This window comes from Aedes albopictus, chromosome 1 (genome assembly GCF_035046485.1).
Source record: "Aedes albopictus strain Foshan chromosome 1, AalbF5, whole genome shotgun sequence".
NCBI classification, from domain to species: Eukaryota; Metazoa; Arthropoda; class Insecta; order Diptera; family Culicidae; genus Aedes; species Aedes albopictus.
In genome coordinates this window covers 5,532,881-5,560,075 of record NC_085136.1, presented here as the reverse complement: position 1 = coordinate 5,560,075, position 27,195 = coordinate 5,532,881, and the positions used below count along the sequence as shown (strand labels likewise).

The following is a 27,195-nucleotide window of genomic DNA, read 5'->3' as shown; positions in this document are numbered from 1 at the left end:
GCTCATGTGCTCCAGGCTAAGAAGAAGCAGTTTTGACATCCGAGCGGTGTTCCGGCGATGAGATCGTCATCGCTGATTGGTCGATAGATGTAAACGGCACACCGCTTGGTGCATCAATCAATTGGGCTATGGCCTCGGCTATGGCCCACCTCTGAGACGAGACTCGCGAAGAGGAAAAAAAGCAACGTCAAGTGCAGCCCAACTGAGCTGTCAGTTGTAGCCCGTTTGATTACGTTACCTAAAACGAGGAAAGTATTGCTATCCGAGATAAAATCTGAAGCCAAAATTCACTCCAAGCAGCATTTTCTTCTCCTGTACTGTCAAAAATAAATTGAAAACAAAATATTAAAATGATTACTTTGCTTGGCGATTGTTGGCGATGCAAAATTTCACCTCAACATGATTTTGTGCGTGAATGGGGTTCAGTCACACTCCATGTGAGGTGATGCGGTCACGTACGTGTTTGAACCACCAGCCCAAAACATAATGTCAACACAGATAGGAAGGAGAAAAAAATAACAAAGTGGAGAAAAAGAAGACCGTCTCCGCGAGTCTCGTCTCAGGCCCACCTAACGGGCGCATAGTTATTAACGTAGCCCAACGAGCGAAAGATGGCTGTACTATGAAGATTTAAAATTATCGTTAAAAGCGTGATCGATGGAAATTTCGCAAATGTTTACGGTTTGCCTGTGTTTGTCTTTATTCACATTCGAAGCCATGGTCAGCAGCCAGCAGCGAACGGTTGTCGCCTTAGCTTTTGTGTCTGCTTGTCAGCGACGATAGCAAGGTCGCTCCCTCGGGAACTAAATAGGCTTTAAAAAAATAATCATTCGAAATAATTTTGGCCAGTTTGGTTACTCAAACGTCCCTTAGTGCGTCGTGTTTACATTGCAAAACACGAAGGGCGTTCGCGCGCGCTTTCAGCGCAAGCCATCAGCCAGTCCCATCGCAGCATCACGCTTAACCGGAAGCACCATCGGCAACGCGAAAGTCCTATACGCCAAAACCCACAACAATGTCCTCGAATGGTACCGTTCCGTCCCGTAACATCGAAATCAAAGCGCAAATCGCCGGCCCGGAAGCGTTCCAACGCAAAGTGGAAATCGCCCGCCAGCTGACCGGCACCGACGGCGAGATCATCAAACAGCACGACGTGTTCTTCAACGCCGAGCGCGGTCGGCTGAAGTTGCGCTATCTCGAGGTAAGCAATCACTAATCAGCCATCCATCACCGTCATCATGTCTAGTAATCGGGTCAAGAGGGTGAGAGATCCGTTCAATCGGGGAACGGGGATGGTGGAGATCATCGATGGTGGGCGGAGGACAATCGAGCTGGAGGATGAGTACGAGCACGTTGATTCCGGCGTGGAGTACTTGATTGAGAATCAACCGCAGCAGAGCGACTCGAGTGAAGCTTTCAAAGATCTCATGAGGGAACTAGAATATGGCTATGGAACTCATTGCGGATGTTCTATTGAGTCGTCTTGTTCCGATAGGGGGACATGTTCTTTGGGAGGGAATTACATCGCTTGTGGGAACGAACTGGTCCTTTTACATGACGCGGATATTGTCTTCGAGTGCTTTGACGCATGCGGGTGCCAGGGAACCTGCCTCAACAGATTGGTTCAATTCGGACCACGAAGACAGTTGGAGATTAAAAACAGTTGTAACGTACCCGGACAGCTAGGGCTGTTCACCAAAGCGGAAATCCCAAAAGGAGCGTTCGTTTGCGAATACGCCGGAGAAGTTCTCACCCGACAGGAAGCGGAAAAGCGGAATCGGTTGAACGATTCCGAAGGCAAGAAGAACTACGTTCTGTGCCTCAACGAAATGTCGGCGGATGGAAAGAACCGAACGCAAACGTTTATCGATCCCGAGCGCAAGGGGAACATCGGTCGCTACATGAACCACAGCTGCGATCCCAGCTGCAGATCGGTTTCGGTTCACATCGGAGGACCGCCACCTCGAATAGGACTCTTTGCCCGGAGAGATATCTCAGCAGGCGAGGAATTGTTTTTCGACTACGGTGGAGGTGCTTCGCCGATCCAAGTAGTCCAAGGGTCTGTCCCATGCTTGTGCGGATCGGAAATCTGCCGGGGAACTCTTCCGTCTTTAACCTATGAAATCGATGATAGTGGGCCGAGAGTGGAAGATGAAGCCCCTTTGAAGTAAGACGCGTTTCTCAAACTGCTACAAACCCGCCATTCCATTTTGTTCCATTGCAGACGAAAAAGTCCGAATTGATCCAATATTTCCGGCCGGATGTAGGCGGTCCCAAATTGTCCACCTACCACAAACTGGATCTGGACGAACCGAAACTGTTGGAAACCATTTTGGCCGAAAGTATTGGCATCAAGGGAGAGGTTAAAAAACATCGGCATCTGTTCCTGCACGGGCAAACCCGCGTTCATCTGGACGATGTGGAGGGGTTGGGGCACTTTTTGGAATTTGAAGTCGTGCTGAAGCCGGAGCAGAGCGTAGATGAAGGCACCGCTATTGCCAACGAGATGATGAAGAAGTTTGAAATTGAGGAGAAGGATCTAATCCAGGGAGCTTATATGGATAAGTTGTTGAAATAAAATATGTGATAAGATAACATGTTTGAACTGCTTTATTTATGTCACCCGTCCTAGGCGTTCGCTACATTAGCGATAATTTTCTTGTAGATCTCGATGCCCTTCAGATAGGTGTCGGCCTGAAGGAACTCATCGTGATCATGCAGCAGCACAGGGGTGTGGTTCATCGGTGAAAATCCGATCGCAGGAATTCCAATGCCGCGAATATACCGACTATCGGTGCCCCCTGGGAAGATCTGTGGTTTCACCTTCAGGCCCAGCTCGTCCAAGGCATCCTTGAAGGCCACCCAATACCGATTCGAGCCGTCCAGGGTGGTTGGCTTCACGAAGGGACACTTCTGATCGTACTCGAGCTCAATGCCGCCTCCTGCTTCACGGCACCAGTCCAGCAGCTGGTTCTCGAACTCCAAATGCTTCACGTCGACGGCGAGACGGATGTCGAAGCACACCATCAGTTCCGGGGGAACGACGTTACTCTGGACGCCACCCTGTGGGGAAATTAATATTTTCGATTTATAGTTTAATACATTGATACACATGCATGATGACATTCACCATCAAAGAGCATCCAGTAATTACAACTCGCTTTTAGGGAGCGGTGGGCGAACTCATGAGAGCATACAATAATGTCAGTTGCCTGTACCTACTTGTAAAATGGTGGCTTGATTTTTTTTTATTTTGATAAAGTTCAATATAAGAGACTAATTCCAAGTATGTATACATACTTGCATGGACAGAAGACAAAATTGGTTATATCTGAAAAGGTCATCATAATTGCAAATTTCGTCCTTATCTATCTGAATGTATGTCTGTCTGACCCTTATGGATTCGGTAACTACTGGGCCGATTGGCGTGAAAAATTGCACGCAAAGGTTTTTTTGGGCACAGTAGGCAGGCAGTACGACATTTGCTTGGCAGCTCGTAAGTAGATAAAACTGTATTTTGAGTTGAGGAATGTTGTGTCCTTGGTCTGATCTTATACATAATAACTGAATTAGTTATTACTTATTTTCTGGAACAGAATCAGTTATATTTTTTGTTGTTTTAGCTCTTCTACGAAACGCACCAATAACAAAATTTGCCATTTAGCTATTCAATTTCAATGGCTAATTTTGATATTCTCTTGTTATTCTTATTGAGTTGTGCGGAGCAACGAAACGATCGTAGAATGCTGCGACTCCTTAGCAACTGACTTGTTAGGAAAAATAACACTTGTTCTCATTCTCACTCAAACCACTGTGAAATACAGACGTTATTGTTAAACCGTTATAAAGATATTTCATTCAAACCGTATACTCTGTTCAAGAGGTTATTGGCCCAGGATTTTTCGAAAGCACTGAAGAAGTTCCTTGAACCTTGAAATGGCTGAAACGAAGGTGACTGTGGAGAAGCTGGATGGGACGAACTACGCCGTGTGGAAATTCCGTATGGAGCTGTTGCTGACGAAGGAGGAATTGTTCTCAATCGTAACGGACGAATTACCTGCCGAACGGAACGCAGCTTGGAAGACCAAAGACGGAAAAGCACGGGCGCTGATCGGTCTCGCTTTAGACAACTGCCAGTTGGTACACGTCATGCAGTCCACCACTGCCAAGGAAATGTGGGATTCTCTCAAGAAATACCACGAAAGGGCTACTTTTGCGACGAAGGTGCATGTTCTGCGGAAGTTGATAACGACAAGATTGCCGGAAGGAGGAAACGTTCCTGAGCATCTGGCGAATATGACGACGTTGATCAACAAGCTGAACGCGATGGGTGAGAAGTTTAAGGACCACTGGATTGCCGCAATGATTCTCGCAAGTCTGCCGAAGTCCTACGATGTTCTTGTGACCACGCTGGAAGGTCGTCCCGAGAAAGAGCTAACACTCGAGTACGTGAATGGGAAGCTGCTGGATGACTGGCGTAGGAGATCGGATGGAGAGGAATCTGGCGAGATGGCGTTTAGGACTGCGACTGGCGGCAAACCGAAGTTCCGTGAAGCAAAGAAGAGAGTGTGTCACTATTGCCAGGAAGAAGGTCATTTCCGGAGAGACTGTAAGCTGCTGCAAGGTAAGAAAGTTGAACCGAAGAAGAAGGGTAATCACCGCGTCAATATGGCTGCTGCGTCGAATTCAAGAGAAGCTTGTTTCGGAGTTGAAGTAGCGGATCTTGCCACGGAAGAACAGAAGCTCTGGTATCTGGATTCCGGTGCAACATCTCATATGACGCACGATGCCAGGAATCTCGGTCAGCTGGATACAAGAAGGAAGCATAGCATTAGTCTCGCTGATGGGAATCAAATTGAAGCTTGTGGCGTCGGAAGTGGACAATTCTTCGCGAAGGATGGCGACGGAAATGCGGCCAAGGTCACTTTGAAGGAAGTTTACCATGTGCCGAAGCTCAAGTCCAATCTGCTATCGATAAGCAAGATTACCGATGATGGTTACGTTGTAATTTTCGAGAAGCATGGATGCAAAATCGTCAAGAACAACGAAGTGATTGTGACTGGCACTCGTGATGGAAATCTGTACCACTTGGATCCGACGGCAGCACCAAAGCAAGCAATGTTGGCGAAAGACAATCATCCGAAGCAATGTATACATCTCTGGCATAGAAGGCTCGGACATCGTGACTTGGAAGTTGTTAGGACTATAGCACGTGACAATCTTGGAAGCGGAATGCAGTTGAAGGCGTGTGGTGTTGACAGTATCTGTGGAGTTTGCTACGAAGGAAAAATGAGTCGGTCGAAGTTCCCAAAGCACTCGGACACCAAAACTCAAGCAATCGGAGATTTGGTACACACGGATCTCGTCGGGCCGATGGAGACGGCTACACCGAGCGGAAATCGTTATTACATGGTAATGTTGGATGATTTTAGCCGCTACTGCATCGTGTACTTGTTGAAACACAAGGAGGAAGCTTCGCAGAGGATAGAAGAGTACGTTAGTATGATGAGGAACCAGCATGGGTGCAAGCCGAAGATAATACGTTCGGACGGAGGAGGAGAATTCTGTAGCAATAATATGAAGCGGATTTTTGCTGACCACGGAATCATCCACCAGATTACTGCACCGTATTGTCCACAGCAGAACGGAAAAGCTGAAAGGAAAAATCGTTATTTGAACGAGATGCTGAGATGTCTTCTGGCTGAGTCAGGACTGCCAAAGCGATATTGGGGTGAAGCAGTGATCACCGCCAATTACCTACAGAACCTTTTACCATCGTCGACGTTGAACAAAACGGCATTCGAAATTTGGACAGGACGCAAGCCAAACTACTCCCATTTACGTGTTTTCGGAAGCGAAGCATACGTGCATATTCCCAAAGAGAAGAGGCAGAAACTTGACAAGAAAGCGGAGAAACTAATATTTGTTGGATATGCTGAAGGAAGAAAAGCCTACCGTTTCCTGGATACAAGAAGTAACACCGTAATGATTAGTCGAGATGCCAAATTTCTGGAAGAGGAAGATCGTGATGCAGCTAATGGAGAAGTTCGTTGCGGAGAATCTGCCAATTTGAACGAATTTACCGTTGATTTCGAATGTGAGGAACTGGAAGGGCGAGATGATGCTGACGAGCCGGACGTAGACGTAAATGTCGAGCAAAGTGATGAAAGTTTCAAGAGTTTATCAGGAGAAGAAGCCTCGGAAAATGCTGACGATCCGGATATGGAACAAGAAACTCCTAGAAGGTCAACACGTGCAACGAGAGGCATACCCCCGCAGAGATACAACCTGGAGGCCTTGAGCAACGAATTTCGCTGACATGAACGACCCGGTAAGTTTGAAAGAAGCACTGGACGCACCAGAAGCAGTCGAATGGCAGGCCGCCATGCTGGATGAACTTGAATCACATCGCGAAAATGGAACATGGGATCTGGTTCCACTACCAAAAGGAGGCAAGTGCATCGGATGCAAATGGGTATTTCGGAGAAAACTCAATGCTGCCGGAGAAATCACGAAGTTTAAAGCCCGTTTAGTTGCCCAGGGTTTCACTCAACGATATGGCGAGGATTACCAAGAAATATTTGCTCCTGTGATGAACAGTACCACATTGCGAACATTTCTGGCTGTGGCAAGCAAACGGAAGTTGATACTAAAGCAACTGGATGTCAAGACCGCATATTTATATGGTGAGTTGCAAGAAGAAATTTACATGCGGCAACCGCCTGGATACGTCGTGAAAGGCCAAGAGCATCTGGTTTGCAGATTGAGGAGGAGTATATATGGCCTTAAGCAATCTGCAAGATGTTGGAATCAACGACTGCGTAATGTCCTGCTGAAAATCGGCTTCCACCAGAGCAAGACGGACTCCTGTTTGTTTATCAAGACCACTGGTAAGAAGACCATCTATCTCGTTGTGTATGTGGATGATATACTCGTTGGAGCGGAAACCGAAGCCGAAATCCAAGCTGTTCATGATCATTTGAAAAAGTTCTTCAAGTTAACCGACCTCGGAGATTTGTCGTATTTTCTCGGATTGGAAGTTCAACGGAACGAAGGTAACTACAGTTTAACGTTGAAAGGATACACCGAGAAGCTAGCAGAGAAATTTGGAATGATAAACGCCAAAGGTGCAAGGACCCCCATGGAGACTGGATACATCAAAACTACAGAAGGAACCAAAGCCTTGGAAAGCAGCGTCAACTACCGAAGCTTGATTGGAGCTCTTCTCTACGTAGCAACTAACGCTCGACCGGATATTGCGGCATGTGTATCGATTCTTGGGAGGAAAGTATCATCACCAACCGAAGCAGACTGGACAGCCTCTAAACGAGTGGTTCGATATCTACTGGCTACCAAGGACTTCAAGCTGCATTACGGGAGACCGCAAGAGCTCATCGTTTATTCCGATGCTGATTTTGCAGGAGATGTTTCAACCCGCAAGTCTACTACCGGTTTCCTGTTCTTGTATGGAGGAGGAGCAATTTCATGGGCAAGCAGATTACAGAATAGTGTCACCCTATCATCCATGGAATCCGAATATGTGGCATTAAGTGAAGCTTGTCAAGAAATAATTTGGATAAGAAACTTGCTAAACGATTTTGGAGAACAACAAGATTCACCCACCACGATCATGGAGGACAATCAAAGTTGTTTAAGTTTTGTTCAATCGGAACGGACTTGCCGGAGATCAAAACATATTGAAACGAAACAACATTATGTCAAGGAACTAACAGAACGCAACATTATCAAATTGGAGTATTGTCCATCAGAAAAAATGGTTGCAGATGCTTTGACCAAACCGCTTGATGCCGTAAAGTTGAAGAAGTTTGCTACTAAGATGGGACTGTTCTAGTTTGAGGATCATCTCGTTGAGGAGGAGTATTGAGTTGTGCGGAGCAACGAAACGATCGTAGAATGCTGCGACTCCTTAGCAACTGACTTGTTAGGAAAAATAACACTTGTTCTCATTCTCACTCAAACCACTGTGAAATACAGACGTTATTGTTAAACCGTTATAAAGATATTTCATTCAAACCGTATACTCTGTTCAAGAATTCTCACCTACCCGGGTAGAGGCAAGGAACAACATATGGTGCCTGATGGGCTTGCTGATGGGTTCTTGAAGGACCTATAGGATTTGTTCCTAGGTTTCGCCAGGAGTTGTTCCAGGGATTTCTCCTATAGTTGCTTAAAGATTCCTCCAGATCTATCCTAAAGTTGTTCCTGGGATCTACTCCAGGAGTTGTGTACATTGGATTCTTCCAGGATTTCCTTCTGGGATTCCTATAGAAGGCTGGATTCCTCCAGGATTTTCTCTTGGGATACCTTCAAGAATGGGAACACTCACTTTCAAAGAGTTACACTCACTTGATATTTTCTCAACTCAGAAGCGTGCAATTAAGAAACGATGTATGAACGACTTTTGCATTGTGGTTTTGTCTGAAACTTTGCCGAATAGAGTAAGGGTCGCACACGCATACCGAAGTCGTGAGGGAGCTGCGAAGGCAACTCTCCACGAGGTGACCTCTACTCTATTCAGCAAACTTTTAGACAAAACCACAATGCAAAAGTCGTCCATACATCATTTCTTAATTGCACGCTTCTGAGCTGAGAAAATAGCAAGTGAGTGTAACTCTTTGAAAGTGAGTGTTTCCATCCCTGGATACCTTCAGGAGTTCCTCCTGAGATTCCTCCAGGAGTTCCTCCTGGGATTCCTCCGGGAGTTCATCCTGGGATTCCTCCGGGAGTTCATCTTGGGATTCCTCCAGAAGTTCCTCCTGGGATTCCTCCAGAAGTTCCTCCTGGGATTCCTCCAGGAGTTCCTCCTGGGATTTCTCCAGGAGTTCCTCCTGGGGTTGCTCCAAGCGTTCCTCCTGGGATTCCTCCAGGAGTTCCTCCTGGGATTTCTCCAGGAGTTCATCCTAAGATTCCTCCAGGAGTTCCTCCTGAGGTTTCTCAAAGAGTTCCTCCTCCAGGAGTTCTTCCTGGGATTAGACCTGTGCGCCGACTTTATTTTGCTCGGCGGCGGCGTGAGAGCCATTTTTGGCCAGCGGCGGCGGCGTCATCGGCGTCACGCCGGTGACAGCTTTCGGCGGTGGCGGCGGCGGCGTGACCAAAATTTGACCGTAATGGCGAAACGAAGAAGTTGTCTTTACGCTGTAGAATTTGTAGTCCAGTCTTTGCTTTTTCATAACCATTGATGACATGAATTATTATTATGTCAGTACACAGGATGAAGTATTTGACCAAAAAGAAACCAATGCTCAAACATCTTGTTTGACTCGATCTAATTTTCATTAGTGTCAAACAGATGTTTTTTCTTCAGTTCATTAGTCAAATATTTGAGCCTGTGTACTTATAACCTTACGTTTGAATGAACACCTTTTTATTCCTGTTCGGGTCCGTCACTGTGGCCAGTAATTAGACCTATACCCGTATCCGTATTAGTGCATGTTGCATTACTCCATTGCAAACTAAGGGCAAAAATATAGTTTTGCTAAAGTTTTCGTTTTGTTTTCTTAGAACCTTAGATTTCCGGGAATAATCTCCAAAAGTATTCCAGAAGGAGCCTGGAGGAATCCATGAAGAAACTTCTGGAATAATCCCTGCAAGAACTGCTGTATGAAACCCTTAAGGAACTTCTGCTGGAATCACTCATATGTAATGTAGTTCAAGAATTTTTCTTAGAGAGATCCCTGGAAAAACTTATGAAGAATTCCTTAAGGAATTCCTAGAGGATTCCTCAAGAGAATTCCACCAGGAATCCCCGGAGGAATTTCATAAGGAATCCCCAATGAAATTTTAGGAGTAATCCCGGAAGGAGTTCCAGGAGGAATGCTCGTAGGAATTGCATGAGGGAGGCCTGAAAGAAGTCCTAATGAAATTCCCGCAGAATTTGCACAAGGAAATCCCAAAAGAATTCCAACATGAGTTCCAAGCAAATTCCAGCAGTTATCTCCAAAGAAATCCCAACAGGAATTTCAGAAAGAATCCACGAAAGTATTCCAGTGGGAATTTCAAAGTGAATTCGAGAAAGAATCCCCTAAGGATTTCTAGGAGGAATCAACGAAAAATATCCAAGAGGAATCCCGGAAGGAATTCCAGGAGAAATCCCTGAGGGATTTCTAGGAGGAATTACCGAAAGAATTCCAAGAGGAATCCTTGAAGGAATTCTAGGAGGAATCCCCGAAGAAATTTGAAGTGAAACCCCAAAAGGAATTCTAAGAGGAAACCTCAAAAGAATTCCAGAAGAAATCTCTGGAAAAAATCAGGAGGAATCCTCGTTGAAGTCCAGGAGGAATCCCTGAAAAAAGTCCAGGAGGAATCCACGATGGAATTTTAGGAGGAATACTCGAAAGAAATTCAGAAGAAATCCCCGAAGGATTTCCAGAAGGAATGCCAGAAGAAATCCCCGAACGAAGTCCAGGAGGTATGCCCGACGGAACTCCAGAAGAAATCCCTGCAGAAATTCCAGGGGGAACCCCCTTAAGGAATTCCGGGAGGAATCTCCGAAGGAATCCTCGAACGAGTTTCAAGAGGAGGAATCCCTGAAGAAATCCCCGAAAGAACTCTGTAAGGAATTCCCGCAGCAATTCCTAGAGAAAATCACGAAAGAATACCAGCGCATATCTCAAAGGAATTCAAGCGGGACACCAAAGAAATTCCAGCAAAAATCCTTAAAATAATGTCAGTAAGAATTTCAAGGAGAATTCAAGAAATAATCCCCAAAAAATTTTGAGGACGAACCAACGAAATATATACAGGGGGCTCGACAGGAGGAATCTTTGCATAAATTCCGGGGGAAAATCTAATAGGACTGAAGTAATTACAAGAGGTTCCCGAAAGAACTCAGGAAGGAGGAATCCCCGAGGGAACTCTAGGAGGACTCACCGAAGGAATTCCAGAAGGAAACCTCGAAGAAATTCTAGGAGGAATTCCATGAAGAATCTCCGGAGAAATTGAAAGGGAAAGCTCCAAAGGATTTTCAACAGGAAACGCCGAAGAAATTACAGGAGGAATCCCATAAATAACTCTAGAAGGAATCTCCGAAGGAACTCCAGGAGAAATCCCCGGAGGAATTCAACGAGAAATCCCTGAAAAAAGTCCAGGAGGAATTTCCGAAGGAACTCTAGGAGGAATCTCTGGAGGAATTCTATGAGGAATCCCCGAAGAACTCCAGAAGGAATCTCCAAAGGATTTCAAACCGAAATCCTCGATAGTGGAATTCAAAGAAACAGTACTTAACACGATTTTCTTTTTACCTCCAAATTAATTCCAGGAGGAATCCAGAATGAATTTTAGGAGAAATTATCGAAGGAATTCCATGAGTAAATCCAAAGGAGTTCTAAGAGGAATCATCAAAGAAGTTCCAGGAGAAATCCACGACCGAGTATCAAATGAAATCTCTGAAAGAATTTCTGGTGGAATCCATGAATAAGTCTAGGACGAATCCTCGACGGAATTCCAGAAAATATCTCCAAAGGAATTTCAGGAAGATTTCCTGAAGGAACTCTAGCAGAGACCCCCGAATAAATTGTACGAGGAATCCCCGGAAGAATTCCAAGAAGGAAGTTTAAGTTGTATCTTCGAAGGAATTCCCGAAGGAATTCCAGGAGGAATCCCCAAAGGAAGTCCAGGAAGAATCCACGACGGAATATCAGGAGTAATCCTTGAAAAAATTTCAGGAGGAATTCTTCAAGGAAGTCTAGGAGGAAACCCTGAAGAAAATCTAGGAAGAATCCCCGTTGGAATTCCAACAGGAATCCTCGAAATAATTCCAGGAGAAATTTCCGTATGATTTCTTTGAAGAATCTCCTAATAAATTCCAGGAGGAATTTCAGGACAGGAGGAATGCTTGAAGGAATCCCATGAGGAACCTCTGAAGGAAGTCCAAGAGGAATCCCCAAAGAAATTACAGGAGAAATCGCTGCAGGAATGACAGGGGGAAACCCCGAAAGAATTCCGGTAGCAACCTCCGAACGATTTCCAGGTGGAATTCTTGAAGGATTTTCAGCGGAATCTCCCGAGGGAATCTTTCTGGGTAGAGGGATCCCTGCAGGATTTCCGGGAGGAATCCCCGACAGATTGTCAGGAGGAGTCCCCAAAAGAATTCCTGGAGGAATTCCAGAAGGAAATGCTTGAGAAATTCTTGTAGAAACTCCATAAGATATCCCACAATAATATCCTGGTCATATGCCTGATTATATCCTAAGGAAATTCTCGAAGGAACTTAAACAAGATTCCCTGAAAGAAATCCTGTAGGAAATCTCTGATTTTACTCCTGGAGCATCCGTGAGTTCTCCTGGAAAAAATCTCAGAAAGAACCCCAAGAGCGATACCTTGAAGAACTCATGGATGAATTCCTAAATGAACTTCTCCAAGAAAACCCTTTTGGATATCCTGAAGAATTCTTAAAAGGAACTCTTATACTAATTTTTGAATGAATTTCTGTAGGAATCCCTGAACAAACTTCTAGGGAAATCCTTAGATCCTCCTCAGAAGGAACTCCTGGATCTTTCGGATAGAACTCCTGGAGAGATTTCTGAACTTTTGAAGGAATCCCTGAAGAAATTCAGGAGGAACCTCTGAAGAAACATCTGCATGAATCCCGGTAACTCCTAGAGGAATCTATGAAGGAACTCTTGGACTTATTTCTGTAAGAACTCCCGTATAAATTTCTAAAAGAACGTGATAAAATAGCTGTATTCGAATTTTGTCAAGACTAGAAAAGCCATTTCAAAGTTAAATTCTATCGCAGTCGAATCCAAAAATCGTTAACTGCTGTGAGAGAAAACTCAATCCGTTCGACAACCATTGTTCGACAGAACAACAATGAACGAAAAATCGGCAATAATTGAGTCCCTGAGGAAGAGACCAAATGTAACCGAAACGTCGGACAAGATTAAATAGCTGAATTTGAAATTTGTTAGGACTGGAAAAGTCATTACAAAGTCAAATGAACTTCAGAAGGAATCTCTGCAGGAAGTCCTATACTAATTTCTAGGACCGTTTGTTAGAATTCCTGAAAGAACTTCTAACGGAACTCTTGATGGATCTCCAGGGAGCATCTATGAATCCTCCTGAAAGAATCTCTGAAGGGACTTCTGAAAGAATACCCGAGCGAACTCCTGTTGAAATAGCTCAGAGAACCTTTGAAGGAATTCCTAATGAACTCCTGAAGGAACTCCTGAAGAGGTTATTATTATTATTATTTATTTTAATTCAAAATTTAGAAAGAGGGAAAAGCCCCCTTGAGCGATTTACATTTAAAATCATTCTCAAAAGGGCGCAAAACCTCTTTTTCTTTTCAAAAATCATTACAAAAATAAAATATTTTAAAACTAATCTAAAGGCTCAAACGGAATTTATCCATCGCAGTCCTGAAGAGGTTACCGAAGGAACTTCTGGATCATTCCTTGTATGGAATTTCTGTAGGAATATCTGAAGGAACTCCTGAGATTTCCTGAACGTATCCTTGATGGATCTTTTGGAGTGATTTCTGAAGAACACAGAACGCCAGGAGGAACCCGTTGTTGGAATTCTAGAGGAATTCCTGAGAGATCTCCTAGAGAAATCTCTGAAGAAACTCCTGGACTATTTCCTGAAGGAACTCCTGAATGAATTCCTGAAGGAATTTCTGAAAAAAAAAATCCCTGGAGAAACTCTCTAACTTATCTCTGAACGACCTCCTATGGGAACAACTGATGAATCTTCTGGATGAATCTCGGATGTATTTCTAGGAGGCATCCTTGAATCCTCCTGAAAAAAAAAACCTGAAGATACTTCTGTCGAGATCTTCCTGAGAGGTTTTCTGAAAAAAAAATGCATGTTGAAACTCCTAGAGGCATCCCTGAATCTCTGAAGGAACTACTGGAGACATCTTTGAAGAAACTGCTGAAGAGACCTCTAAAGGAACTTCTGAAGAATTCTTTGATTGGAATTTTAGAGAAATCTTCGAAAGAAAATTAGTATTTTATCTCAACTTTATGTAAACAAAATTTTGTTCGTGCACTGATCACCGGCGTGAAAAATGAAAATCGGCGGCGTGACAAACATCGGCGTATGGCGCGCCGCCGATACCGCGGTCGTGGGGCAAAAAGTGTCGGCGGCGGCGGCGTGGCGCGGCGGCGCACAGGTCTACCTGGGATTTCTCCAGGAGTTCCTCCTGGGGTTGCTCCAAGCGTTCCTCCTGGGATTCCTCCAGGAGTTCTTCTTGGGATTCCTTCAGGAGTTCCTCCTGGGATTTCTCCAGGAGTTCATCCTAAGATTCCTCCAGGAGTTCCTCCTGAGGTTTCTCAAAGAGTTCCTCCTCCAGGAGTTCTTCCTGGGATTTCTCCAAGCGTTCCTCCTGAGACTCCTCCAGAAGTTCCTCTAGGAGGTCTTCCTGACTCCTAAGATTCCTCCAGCATGTCAGTGATCATAAATCGACGTTTATGTAACATGTATATGTGTTCATTTTCAGCTGAGCATGGTCCGTACGTGACTCAAGCTTTTGTAAGCATTTACTCAGGTTTCCCAGTTTTGGGAGAGGAACCAGGCATCAATCGAAAATATTTTGTGCACCTAAACGTTGACCAAACGTTTCCTTTGAACTTTACCCTTCCACTAACACCCAAATTACCATGACGCCTAGGCCTGAAAGAATGTACAGTATGCGGCAGGAAAAAATGCGAACCTCATTTTCGTCCATTTGACATTAACCAATCTATGTTTCAACGTTCCATGATCTATAATAGGCTAGTTTTCTGAAAAGTTAATTAAAAAATTTCTCATTTTGGTCACTAACCTTTACAGGGCGGCGCCTGAAGATGAAGACAACCAGAATTTTCAAACCGCAAAAAATCGCACAGGTCGCTAAATTTCGCATCTGATAAAACTAAATTTTGATTTTCTCTACAATATCATCAAATATATGTACTTATTTCATCTGGTATGTGAAACTACATGGATCTGGATCAGTGTGGTCTGGTTGTTCATCGAATTTGAGCTAATTTTGTTACTGTTATAGTCATTTTGTTTAATGACCATTGGGCGCGCAGTTTATTGATATCCGCTTATTAGGCCTACATTATCACATGTTAAACATCAAATATGTTCATTATTATTTTTCAGTGCTAGAATATAGACATTGACTGATACACTGTCATGAAAAAATACACATATATATCCTATATTTAGCGTGTAATAGTGCCTTGAACTTTTCGCATTTTTTCCTGCCGCACCCTGTAGAGGTCTCTATGTACTTTCATAGGTGTCCAACTAATCTGCCTTTCCCATCCCTCAGCTGTCGCAAGGACGTGGCCAGGACAGCACTCGACCGTTGGAGGATTGCGTCAATCTTGTCCAAGAGTCAGAGATAAGTCCCAAATCTTTGTGCTTTGGTAACGGACAGAAAGGATGCAACCCTCATAACAGCGATCCAGAGCTGTATCACCTACGAATTTGTGCGGCTTGCTTAATGCTAATGCTAATGCTAATTTACTCAGGTTTCCCAGTTTTATTCATATGGATTACTATGTTCGAAAAGTAAATGCTCACACTTTCAGTTTTATCAGTAAATACTCAAGTAAAAGCATTTTAGCAAAGTAAAGGCATTTGCTCCCTTGATTCAAAATGTTGCATTTCGAAGAGATTTATTGAAGAAATCCGTTAGTTTATTAAACTCCGAAAGCAACTTCTGCCTTGACAAAACTTCTATAATATTGATTGAAGCTACTTGATTTTTTTTTTCTAATTCTTCGTTTTTTAGTGATTTCCGCAGAGTAATACTAGAATTTTTCTCCGACTCCATGGAGTGATACCATATGGAGGACTCAAGTGATATGAATAAAGTGAGCAGATGCTTTTACTTTGCTAAAATGCATGTGTCAAACCTCTTACTTGAGCATTTACTCAAGTTGGTATGATAAAACTAAAAGTGTGAGCATTTACGTTTCGAACATAGTAATCCATATGAGTAAAACTGAGAAACATGAGTAATTAAGCATTAGCATTAAGCAAGTCGCACAAATTCGTAGGTGGTACAGCCCTGGATCGTGCGATTTGAATGCGATCTTCGGCAAAGTTGTAGCTGATAGAATAGCCTAGACGTAACAAGGGTCAACTAACGCTCTAGGGCACTTGGGAAAATGCTACGGTCGTTTGAATGAAAAACATCGTTTTCCCATAGTATTTCCTATACAAACTTTGGAGGGCTTATGCACTCTCAATTTTCAACCAAATGAGCTCAAATTTTGGGAGAAGGCATATAACCTGGTTATAAGCCGAATAAGCGGTGTGGAACAAAAACGATTTTTTGAACCACGCTAATGACCATTGAAAGTTGTTTTGGGTATAATGCACCCCAAAATATGGGTATCAATCTATCCTCCTGGAGCTAAACTATCCTACTCTGGGAAATCCTGTAAGCATCCCAGTAGAAACTCTTGGAAAAACTAATGGAGGAATCAAGTCGGAACTCCTGAAGGAATTCTTGGAGGAACCCCAGGAGGACCTCCTAAAGGAATCTTAGAACTTCTGGTGGAATCCCTAGCGGTACTCCTGAAGAAATCCCAGTCGGAACTCCTGGATGAGTCCCAGTCGGAACTCCTGAAGGAATCATATGAGGAACTCCTCGATGCATCCCGGGAGGAACTTCTTGAGGAATCCCAAGAAGAATTCTTGTAGAAATGTCAGAATGAACTCGTAGATGAATCCCAGAAGGAATTTCTGGAGGAATCCCAGAAAGAGCACCTGGAAGGATTCCAGAAGCAACTGCTAGAGAAATCCCAGGAGAAACTCTTGAAGCAATCCCAAAATGAACAGCTACCGTCGTTCGGGGTAACATTGTTCCATCGATCCCACGGATTCAATATAAGTCAGAGAATCCGACGGTGGATGCAAAGTATCTTAGAATTATGTATTCTAGTAGTCAATTCTAGTAGTCAATATGCATTCCCATCACATTCAAAACATGCGGAATAGTGGCCCAATGTCACCCCGCTTTGGCCCAATGACATCCCGCACGACGGTACTGGAACAATCCGATAGACACAACTCCTGGAGGAGATCCCAGGAACAATTCTTGGATGGATCTGGAGGAATCTGGAGGGGAAATCCCTGGAATAATTTCTACGGAAACCTAGGAACAAATCTTATAGGAATTTCAGGTACAGCCACTGGACTGATTCCCAAGAGAATCTCGTGGAATAATTCATAGGAAGTCGTAAAATAGATCTCAGGAGGAATCACTAGCATAAGTATCACGGCCACAGATTCTTCCGGATGCTGAGAAAAAAATGAGACACCTCGGAAAAAAGTTCTAAAAGTAGGACATCCAAGGAGGAACTCTGAAAACCTCATGGAATTCTTTGACCAGCTACGGGCGAAATTCCGCGATAAAATGCAGGAGTAATATCGGAAAACTATCGGTGAAAATCCGGAGATAAACTGTTGAAAAGCTATCCCGGAAAATCACTAAGTGACATTCGTGAAGGAACTTTGTATAATTTTGAATGGATCTTCAGGAGGATTCCAGTGGAAAATTCTGGAAGAAATATCGGGATGTACACAAACAGATACCTATCTCGTGAAAAACTTCTGCATCCAGGAAAGAACTCTGCTAGAAATCCCAGGTTCAACTCTCAGAAATCTTGAAAGATTTTTTGGGATATTTTTGTATACTTTTGAAAAAAATATTTTTAGGAAAATTTGGGTTATTTTTTTAAAGTTTATAATCACATTTCACCTAGAATACTCAGGGCGATTTATTTTGAGTTATGAGAAGACATCCTGAATTCTAAAGGTACAGTTTATTCACAACATTTTTAGAAAACAAAAAAATCTGCAAAAGCACACTAAAAGATTTGAAATTGGTCTTGCAGTTAAAAAGTTAGCGGGCCCTAAAGTTTTTTTTTGTAAATAGAAAAATCTAAAAAAAGTAATATTTTGCGTGATTTTGGAAAAAATTATGTTCTACAAATGTACTCAAAAATCAATTTGAAAGAGATTCATAAAAAAGATTGAAAATCGGTTGAAAATTGAGTAAGTTGTTGACCAATCCAAATGCCTGAGTGGTAGTGATTTGTGTTCAAACTTCCCGTGTTAATCTATCTGTAAGAACTTTGTAAACATCTTTTGTTCTCACGTATATGGATAGGCTTGCATTAGGTTTCGTGAGACATTTTTTGGACAAGTCAATGGTAAGTTAGGCACAAATTTCCCTAGTACACGCAGAGAAATAAATTGTAAATATAATTAAATTCCAGTTCAAATCAACTGTTTTTTTTTCCAGTTTGCTATAATGACAAACTGATTTCTAGTTTAAACTAAACTGTTCCATTGTTTGATAATACAAATATTTTCATTTGTCAAAATTTTTGACATTTTGTAAGGTCAAACTGAGATTTTGTAGTTTCAACATAAAATAATGGATTGTTTCAAACGACAGCACTTTTGCAACTAACAAAGCCGGAATGTAATTGTGTTGGTGACAGCAGCTCCTGCGGCAGCTCGGAAATCTATTTTGAGACACTCGGCAAGCGGATGGAAAGTAGAACGAATAAAAAAAACCCGATTTAATCCACCTATGGTGAACAGAACCCTTCTTACACTTATTAAAACTATTGTTGTATTATTTGTATTTAACATATTTATTTTGTGTGATGGACCAAAAGTTCTAGAAAATATTGTGGATTTGGCATCTAGTGAATTGGTTTCCAAAATAGCATCATGGGCCATGGACTAAACTACCAGAAATGCCAGACACCTTCTAGAATCTTGAATGAAATTTTTTTAAAATAGTTTACATATTCTGGAATATTGTATCTTTTGTTAACTGCCAAAAGATCTAGAACCGATTAACAAATGGATAAGCAAATCAGCGAGATACACTGTGTCTAATATCTCTTAATCAGTCGAATAAATTAGCTCCGAAGTACTTGGTATTCATGGTTATGGTGTAAAAAGGACAAAAATGATATATCTACTATGCTAATCAGTTTTGGAATTAGCTAGTTATTTTGGCTGTCCAGTTCTTGCATTTTTCCCACAATATATAAATTCAAAGCTTTCGTTTAACATATTGTTAGTTTTCATAGAATTCCTGTTTATTTGTAATTTGTTATTTATAATTTTAATGAAAACAATAACCTGCTAGTATACACTTTATATGAGGCCAGCATTATTGATTGAACAATAATTTCCCATAGACTGGTCAAAAGCTCATGCAAGATAACAAACGAATATAGGGTGGGGCGGGGCAAGATGGGTCGCATAAGGATGGATCTCCATAACTTCGTAAATACAAATCGGATTGGTTTGCATTCGTCCGCTACTCTTTAATACACTAGTTAGCTATGCTAAAAGTCGATAAAAAGTTCATTAAATACAAAATATAATGTTAAACAAGCAGTTTTAAAAAGTGATCGATTTTGTGCCGTGAAAAAAGTGCGGGGCAAGATGGGTCACCTTTTAAGTAATTAACATTTTCTCAACGAAAAACGTCAAAATATAAGATTTGTTCCGCATTCAAATATGCTCCATATCCATACTGAGTAAACAAGAGCTACTAGTAAACATTTTATAAATTTATTTGGAATATAAAAAACTTTACGATTTGAGTGGTCCTGAGGCGACTTGAAAATCAATGTTTTTACTAAAAAATTATCATAATTTTATGTTATAATTTTGAGCGTTTATTCCGCTTGATTGAAGTCATTTATGAGATAGTCTTGTAATAAAAAATATATAACTTTTGAATGCTCCGAAAATACGTTCAAAATTGAAGGTGACCCATCTTGCCCCGCGGCCGTTTATATGGAGAATATATGGAATGTATCGCATAAGAAAAATGGCAAAAAACCATTTTATTTTGTATTTCCAATGAGAGTGAATAATTTTTCAATCAATGCCCCAAACTTTTGTATATTCATGCTGGTCATCTAACAAAATTATTAACATAATCAAAACATGAGTAATGCGCCCGAAAATGGCACTGACCCATCTTGCCCCGCGACCCATCTTGCCCCGCCCCACCCTAATAATAAAAAAAGAAATTTATTGAAAAACTCTTCGAAAGATATCTCAGTAACCAAATGTCCAATCCAAATAAAATTTCAGAGCCTTTCACAAGTATACTGTAGCTTTCAATTGGTGCTAAGAGAACCCAAATCAGTTGTTAGACGGCTGAGATATTTATTATGATACACTTGGTCAAAAATCTCTCAAAAGGTTAACCTGTATTACTCCCAAGTACTCCTTGAAAGATATCTCGAAAACCAAATGTCCACTCCTAATAAAATTGTGTAGGGTTCTACTAGGATGTTATAGCTTTCATTTGGTGCTAGGAGAACCGAAATCGGTTTACAGACGGTTGAGATATTTATTATGATACACTTGGTCAAAAATCTCAAAAACTTTAGTTGAATAAATCCTAAGTACACTTCGAAAGATATCTCTGTAACCAAATGTCCAATCCTAATAAAATTTCTGAGCAATCTACTAGGATGTTGTAGCTTTCATTTGGTGCCAAGAGAACCCAAATCGATTGACACACGGCTGAGATATTTAGTATAATACACTTTGTTAAAAATCTCAAAAAGTTTAGTTGTATAACTCCTAAGTACTCTTCGGAAGATATCTCGGTAACCAAATGCCCAATCGAAATAAAATTTCAGAGCGTTCTACTACGATGTTGTAGCTTTCATTTGCTGCCAAGAAACTCAAATCGGTTGACAGACGGCTGAGATATTCATCAATATGCTAAATGTCAAAAATCTCGCAAAAAGCTAACCTATATTACTTCAAAGTACTCTTCGAAAGATATCTCGGTAACCAAATGTCCAATCGAAATAAAATTTCGGGGCGATCTACTAGGATGCTGTAGCTTTCATTTGGTGGCAAGAGAACCCAAATCGATTGACAAACGGCCGAAATATTTATTATGATACACTTGGTCAAAAATCTTAAAAAGTTTAGATGTATGACTCATAAGTACTCTTCGAGAGATATCTCGGTAACCAAACGTCCAATCGAAAAAAAAATCAATAGCGTTCTACTAGGATGTAGTAGCTTTCATTTGCTTCCAAGAGAACTCAAATCGGTTGACAGACGGCTGAGAAACGTGCGTGACTTTTTTTTGTAACGCACATACACACACACACATACACACATACACACATACACACACACACACATACAGACATTTTCTCAGTTCGTCGAGTTGAGTTCATTGGTATATGAGACTCGGCCCTCCGGGCCTCGGATCGAAAGTCGGTTTTTCGAGCGATATTTATACCCTTCTTATGGGTGTAAGAAGGGTAAAAAGGCTTTTCCTACATACATTCCGTGATATTTTTGCTACTGTTTATTAAGCTCAAATATTACAAAGAGATAGTAGCTTTTATGTATTTGATGCACTTGCATTTTCATGTAGAGCTAACTTGGGAAACCAGATTTGGTCATAAAAAAAAAGGCTTTTCCTACATACATTCCGTGATATTTTTGCTACTGTTTATTAAGCTCAAATATTACAAAGAGATAGTAGCTTTTATATATTTGATGCAATTGCATTTTCATGCAGAGCTCCTTGAGAAACCAAATTTGATCATAAAAAAAGGCTTTTCCTACATACATTCCGTGATATTTTTGCTACTGTTTATTAAGCTCAAATATAACAAAGAGATAGTAGCTTTTATGTATTTGATGCAATTGCATTTTTATGTATAACTAACTTGTGTAACCAAATATGATCATAAAAAATCTGTTGACAAACGGCTGAGAAATGTATTATGATACATTTTATCAAAAATCTCTCAAAAGCGTAAATTTCATTACTCCTTAGTACTCGTGGAAAGATATCTCGGAAACAAAATGTCCAAACGGCATAAAATTTAATAGCATACTACTTGGATGCTGTAGCTTTCATTTGATGCTGAGAGAACTCAAATCGATTGACACACGGCTGATTCATTTATTATGAAGCATTTTGTCAAAGACCTCTTAAAAAGTTAAGTTGTATTACTCCAAAGTACTCCCCGAAAGATATCTCGGTTACAAAATGTCCAATCGGAATGAAATTCAAAAGCGTTCTTCTAGGGTGCAGTAGCTTTCGTTTCGAGCCTTAAGAACCCGATTCGGTTGATAGACGGCTGAGAAATTTATGGTGATACACTTTGTCAAAAATATCTAAAATAATTAAGTTGTACTACTCCCTAGCACTCTTTGAAAGATATCGCGGTAACCGAACGTCCAATCAAAAAAAAATTCAATAGCGTTCTACTAGGATGTAGTAGCTTTCGTTTGGGGCCGGGCCTTAAGAACCCAAATCGGTTGATAGACGGCTGAGAAATTTATGGTGATACACTTTGTCAAAAATATCTAAAATAATTAAGTTGTACTACTCCCTAGCACTCTTTGAAAGATATCTCGGTAACCGAACGTCCAATCAAAATAAAATTCAATAGCGTTCTACTAGGATGTAGTAGCTTTGCTTCCAAGAGAACTCAAATCGGTCAACAGACGGCTGAGAACCGTGAGTGACATTTTTTTGTAACATACATACACACACACATACACACACACATACACACACACGCACATACAGACATTTGCTCAATTCGTCGAGCTGAGTTGATTGGTATATGTGACTCGGCCCTGCGGGCCTCGGATCGAAAGTCGGTTTTCCAAACGGTATTTATACCCTTCTTATGGGTGTAAGAAGGGTAAAAACCAAAAGGCAAAACCGACGTTATCCATCACGGCCAAGACTTCACTTGGAAGTTGCGGTGATGGATTTGCTACACCTTCCTCGTTGTGGCGAAGTTGGGGTAAGAATTTTAAAGATGTGTGAGTGCTTCCAGGCCCTGTTTCCGTTCCTTATTTTGTAGAAACAAATAAAATTTCTAACGTTATATGGAATTATGGAAATTGGTTGTCTGAATCTATAAACGTTAAGTAAGAACAAAGATATATAACTTTGGAGTAGGTAAATGCTCAGTTTGAAAATCAATCATGCGTTTTATTGTTTCAAACAGGCGTCATAGCGTGTAGGAAAACGTGCCGCCTGGGCCGACGTTATGATATGGTAAGTTATGTTAAGAAAAAACACCTGTCTATTACTCATGGGTCATGTTTTGAAAGTTTCCTGTGAAAAATCAGGTTTTAAGCTTTTTGATCTTTCTATCATTCTATAACAAAGCTTACTAGCTGACTAGTGTATTTGAGAGTCCTGGTAGAAAACATGAAAATTCGCTTTGTGTTCAGAAAGTCATAGGTGACCCATCTTTTCCTCCCTTTACTATACCTAACGTGGCAGCCTTAACCCACTTGAACTTTTTGAAAATGAAAAAAAAAGATGGAAAAGCAAACAATAATTCTGGCAACCGACCCGACAACGAAATGAGGACTATGACTAAAAGCTTGGTATAAGGAATTTAAGAAATTTAAATGAACCCAGACGAATAAGAAGTGTAGAATTAGCAAGTAAGATAAAATACTCATAAATAAAAACTGAAACAGCGCTAACTAAACAATGCCACTCCAAAGTCCAAATCAATGAAAATCGGAAAACATCGACGCGGTTTATCTTTTTTAGGCATATCTATTGACGTGAAAACTAATACTTACATTAAGCTGAAAAAAAGTTGAATAAGGTTCAATTTTGGAGAGCTTCGATAACCTTAACAATCTGTGGGAATCTATCCACGGAGCACAGCAACGCGGGAAGTGATAGGTACTGCTCAAAGACGATCCAGAGACGGTTGGTTTGATTAGCAATCAGTCTAAATTTTAGCGTTGTACTGGAATACTGGAATACTTCATCAGATATATGTTTGAAAAGCTTCAGAACCTGACTGGATAATCGAGTTCGATCTGTACTTCGAAACATTGTTGAATTGAGAAAACTTTGGTGTGTCGAAGAACAGATTAAGTGTCATTAGTATCAGTGATGATGGACAAGCTTTGGAGCACCGACGCTAAATGAGGCAAAAACAGCTATCAATGAACCTCCAATCATGGAAGTGAACAGCTGCACGGAATAAATAATTTTTCAATCACCATCCATTACGTTTGGGCGTAAAAAACTAAATTAGAGAGCATTTGATGTGTGTGGACGTAAGATACTGTGAACAATACTCAGCGAAGAAAGTGTCATTTTACGGTGTCTCATTACTCACGAGATATACCAAGTACATAAAGAACAGGATATTGTCAAGCTAATATAACACAACAGACTACATTGGGCTGGTCACGTCACAAAGATGTCGAAAGAACAACAGTCGAAGATGATATTCAGTAGAGAATCAAAGAGGCGCCTCCGTGGCAGATCTCGCACTAGATGGCTGATTGCGGTTGAAGAGGACGTAATAGTTCTTTCCGGAAATGATTGGCTCAGGATCGAGTCCAGTGGAGAAGGATGCTTCATTTGGCGTAGAATCAATAGAACGATTTGTAGCCCTCCAAGTTTCCAAATAAGTAAGGTTACTTGAGGGGCCTTTCGAAATCATTTACACATGTCTCACAAACCCTTTTGGTGAAATTCCAGGAACTACATATGTCTGAAATTAAAGAACTTTACAGGAAACTCTTAGAGGCATTGCCAAAAGATTTTTTTTTAAAAAGTGGAATTTGATTTTCCAAAATGGAGTTTGATTGATTTTACCATGACTTTATTATTTTGCAATAGATTTGTCCACAAATTTATTCAAGATCCTAATCCTTCTTGTGCATGTTGGTCATTTTTTACCCAAACCGTCAGCGAATTGTTTCCAACCCCAACGTAATGCATTACAAAAGTGGAAAATCCAGAATTTTCTCAAAAATTTAGGGAAAAATTCTGCCCGAAGTTTCATAAATTATATTAGGTAAAATTCCCTTATGAAGTCAACCAAAAAATACTCCTAAGGCATATAGTGATTTAGCCAAAATCGTCATGGAAACTGTTCAACTTTTTTTTTATCTGTATTAACGAGATTTTTAGCCCTAGGCTAGTTCATCTCAGGACGCACGCTTTACTTCCTTTCCGAAGGAAGAACTCACATTTTGCGAGTTTGTCGGGAGTGGGATTCGATCCCAGGTCTTCGGCAAATAATGATAGTCAAGTATTCTAACCATCACACCAGGTCCGCTCCTCAGTTCAACGTTTTTTAAAAGCTCTTCCAAATGTTCCTATAGAAATACCACTAAAAATTCATTCAAATAATCAAAGATTACTGACTTACCGTCATCATGGTAACGTTGATCGTCGTCACATCCCCGATCGTGAATTCTGGGTTGTTCTCCAGCTTCTTGACTTCCTGTTCGCGCATATCCATCAGTTTATCGATAATGTAGCGTGCCTTCTGACCAGCCGTGTTCTTCAGCAGCAGCGATCCGTGTCCCGGCGTTCCGGAGATGTGGAACAGAACATCTGCGAATGAACACCGCATTAAACCGACTCGATCTACCAACATACGATCAAGCATAACTTACGCCACACACTCCTTTCGCCGTAGAACAGTGGATACTCCTCGTCCGGCCCAGCGATTCCCTCGTCGATCGCGAATCCGCAGTTCAGCTTGCGGAAGCCCTCCTTATGGACGAACTCCTTCATTCCGAGCTTTCCTCCGATCTCCTCATCGGGCACGAACGTAGCGTGAATCGTCCGCTTCAGACGGACCCCGTCCCGCTTGAGGGCCCTGATCGCGCCCAAAAATTGCATTCCCACGCACTTCATGTCCTGTGCACCGCGGGCGAAGATCTTTCCCTGGTAGTCCATATCGGCCGCGAACGGCGGATGGCTCCACAGTTCTGGGTACACAGGAACCACGTCCATGTGCGAGTTCAGGATGATGGACTTTTCGGTGGGATCCGTACCCTCCCAGGTGATGATGACGATCGGCTTCCCGGGGTTCACCTCGACCACCTGCACCGGCAGTTCCAGGGATTCGGCCTGGCGCCGTAGGAACTCTACGCAATCATCTGTTTGATTTGGATGGGGGGAACAGATAGATAGAGATAGAGGAGCGATATAATGACTTGCATGCAGACGGTTGTCTTATCTGTTTGAAGTTGGAATATTCTTTGGTATGGTTTTTCTCTTATCTCCTTGTTGACAATGGCTTAAACCCAGAAGACGGAGATGAACACGTACTCAAATTATCATGTTTCAACATTTGCTTCTGTTAAATCTATATTTTCAATTTTCTACTAACATTACTTATCAATCACTAACATTACTTAGAGAAAAGGTTTATATTTTTTCCAAGTAATCACCAAAATGAATATTAGCTCTTAAGAGTTCTTAGCCCTATATTAGCCCTAAATGATCACTAAATGATTCTGTTAACTGGTTTAGTGGCGATTCTTTCAGTTTTGTAGTAGCAATGACTATCTCTTCATTCCTTTCTCGTTTATGTGGACTAAAGTAAGTAATAATTTAGGCAATGCTTGAAAAGCTGCCTAATTGGAAGCAACTGCGATCTGTTTGTTTCACCATTTAACAAATATGTTTGTTATATGAAGGTCAAATGAAACACTTTTTATTATTTAAGGTCAATAAACCTTAAGGCTGTTTCAGATTTTTCAACAGTTTTTGGTTTTCAGCTACTAGATATTCTAAACTAAACAGGATAAACACTGAACTAATCTGAAGTTTGCTCATTCTTAGATAAAAGATTTACTTCGTCTAAACTGCATAATATATTTGAAAAAAAAAATAGTTCGAACTCTTAAGTAACAGATAACTGTGAATTCATATACAAAAATTGCTACAATGTTTTGAATTTTCAACATGGCTTAAAAAGTTGCATAGACACCACTGTGATTGCACTGTAGATACACTTAAGTGGTCAAGCCCCTCCGGATGTAGCCGTTTTGCACCTCATCAGCACATATTAGCCGTAATTGAACAAGAGCTTGCAATTTATGCAAACCACACTTCAACCAAACGATGTCCGTGACCGCTGTGATTTTGCTCCATACCGTAGTTCACATCGGGATGCACCGTAGGAATGCGCAGATATTCCCGAAACAGCTTAATCTCCTCGTTGTTCTCCCACTCCTGGTACTTCTTGTAGCACTCCGTTCCGCGTTCACACATATTGCCGGTACAATATTCCACAACACAAAATAAGCTGCAAGATTAATTGCCCCCCAACTGTTGGCGGTTCCTCCCGAATTGGATGATTGGGTCGCGGTCACCTTCGCTTCGACGACAATCAGTTTTAGAAGACTAAT

At 41.5% G+C, this 27,195-nt stretch overlaps 3 protein-coding genes across 3 annotated transcripts in view; 2 read left to right on the top strand and 1 right to left on the bottom strand.

The window, feature by feature from the left end:
- LOC109405351 (solute carrier family 53 member 1-like) overlaps nucleotides 1-27,195 on the top strand; it is a 553,430-nt gene that overhangs the window by 296,684 nt on the left and 229,551 nt on the right. The window lies entirely within an intron of this gene.
- LOC109405348 (uncharacterized) lies at nucleotides 894-2,595 on the top strand. Its single transcript, XM_019678401.3, has 2 exons — nucleotides 894-1,201; nucleotides 2,225-2,595. Exons 1-2 carry the CDS (start codon nucleotides 1,016-1,018, stop codon nucleotides 2,576-2,578), a joined length of 540 nt encoding a protein of 179 aa, XP_019533946.3. The 5' UTR covers nucleotides 894-1,015; the 3' UTR covers nucleotides 2,579-2,595.
- On the bottom strand, nucleotides 2,593-27,195 carry LOC109405345 (aminoacylase-1B-like). The gene is made up of 4 exons (XM_029853728.2): nucleotides 26,941-27,195; nucleotides 25,450-25,938; nucleotides 25,200-25,387; nucleotides 2,593-3,063 (listed from the first exon to the last, which is right to left on the bottom strand). The coding sequence occupies exons 1-4, from the start codon at nucleotides 27,056-27,058 to the stop codon at nucleotides 2,629-2,631; spliced, it is 1,230 nt and encodes a 409-aa protein (XP_029709588.1). The 5' UTR covers nucleotides 27,059-27,195; the 3' UTR covers nucleotides 2,593-2,628.

What these genes read in the sequence shown, in the direction of transcription:
- LOC109405345 (XM_029853728.2), bottom strand. Translation starts at nt 27,058, where the DNA reads ATGTGTGAACGCGGAACGGAGTGCTACAAGAAGTACCAGGAGTGGGAG. An exon ending in GCATCCCGATGTGAACTACG is followed by an intron (nt 25,939 to 26,940) that starts GTATGGAGCAAA and finishes CAAATCAAACAG; the next exon opens with ATGATTGCGTAGAGTTCCTA. An exon ending in TCAACGTTACCATGATGACG is followed by an intron (nt 3,064 to 25,199) that starts GTAAGTCAGTAA and finishes ATTTCCCCACAG; the next exon opens with GGTGGCGTCCAGAGTAACGT.
- LOC109405348 (XM_019678401.3), top strand. Translation starts at nt 1,016, where the DNA reads ATGTCCTCGAATGGTACCGTTCCGTCCCGTAACATCGAAATCAAAGCG. An exon ending in TGAAGTTGCGCTATCTCGAG is followed by an intron (nt 1,202 to 2,224) that starts GTAAGCAATCAC and finishes GTTCCATTGCAG; the next exon opens with ACGAAAAAGTCCGAATTGAT.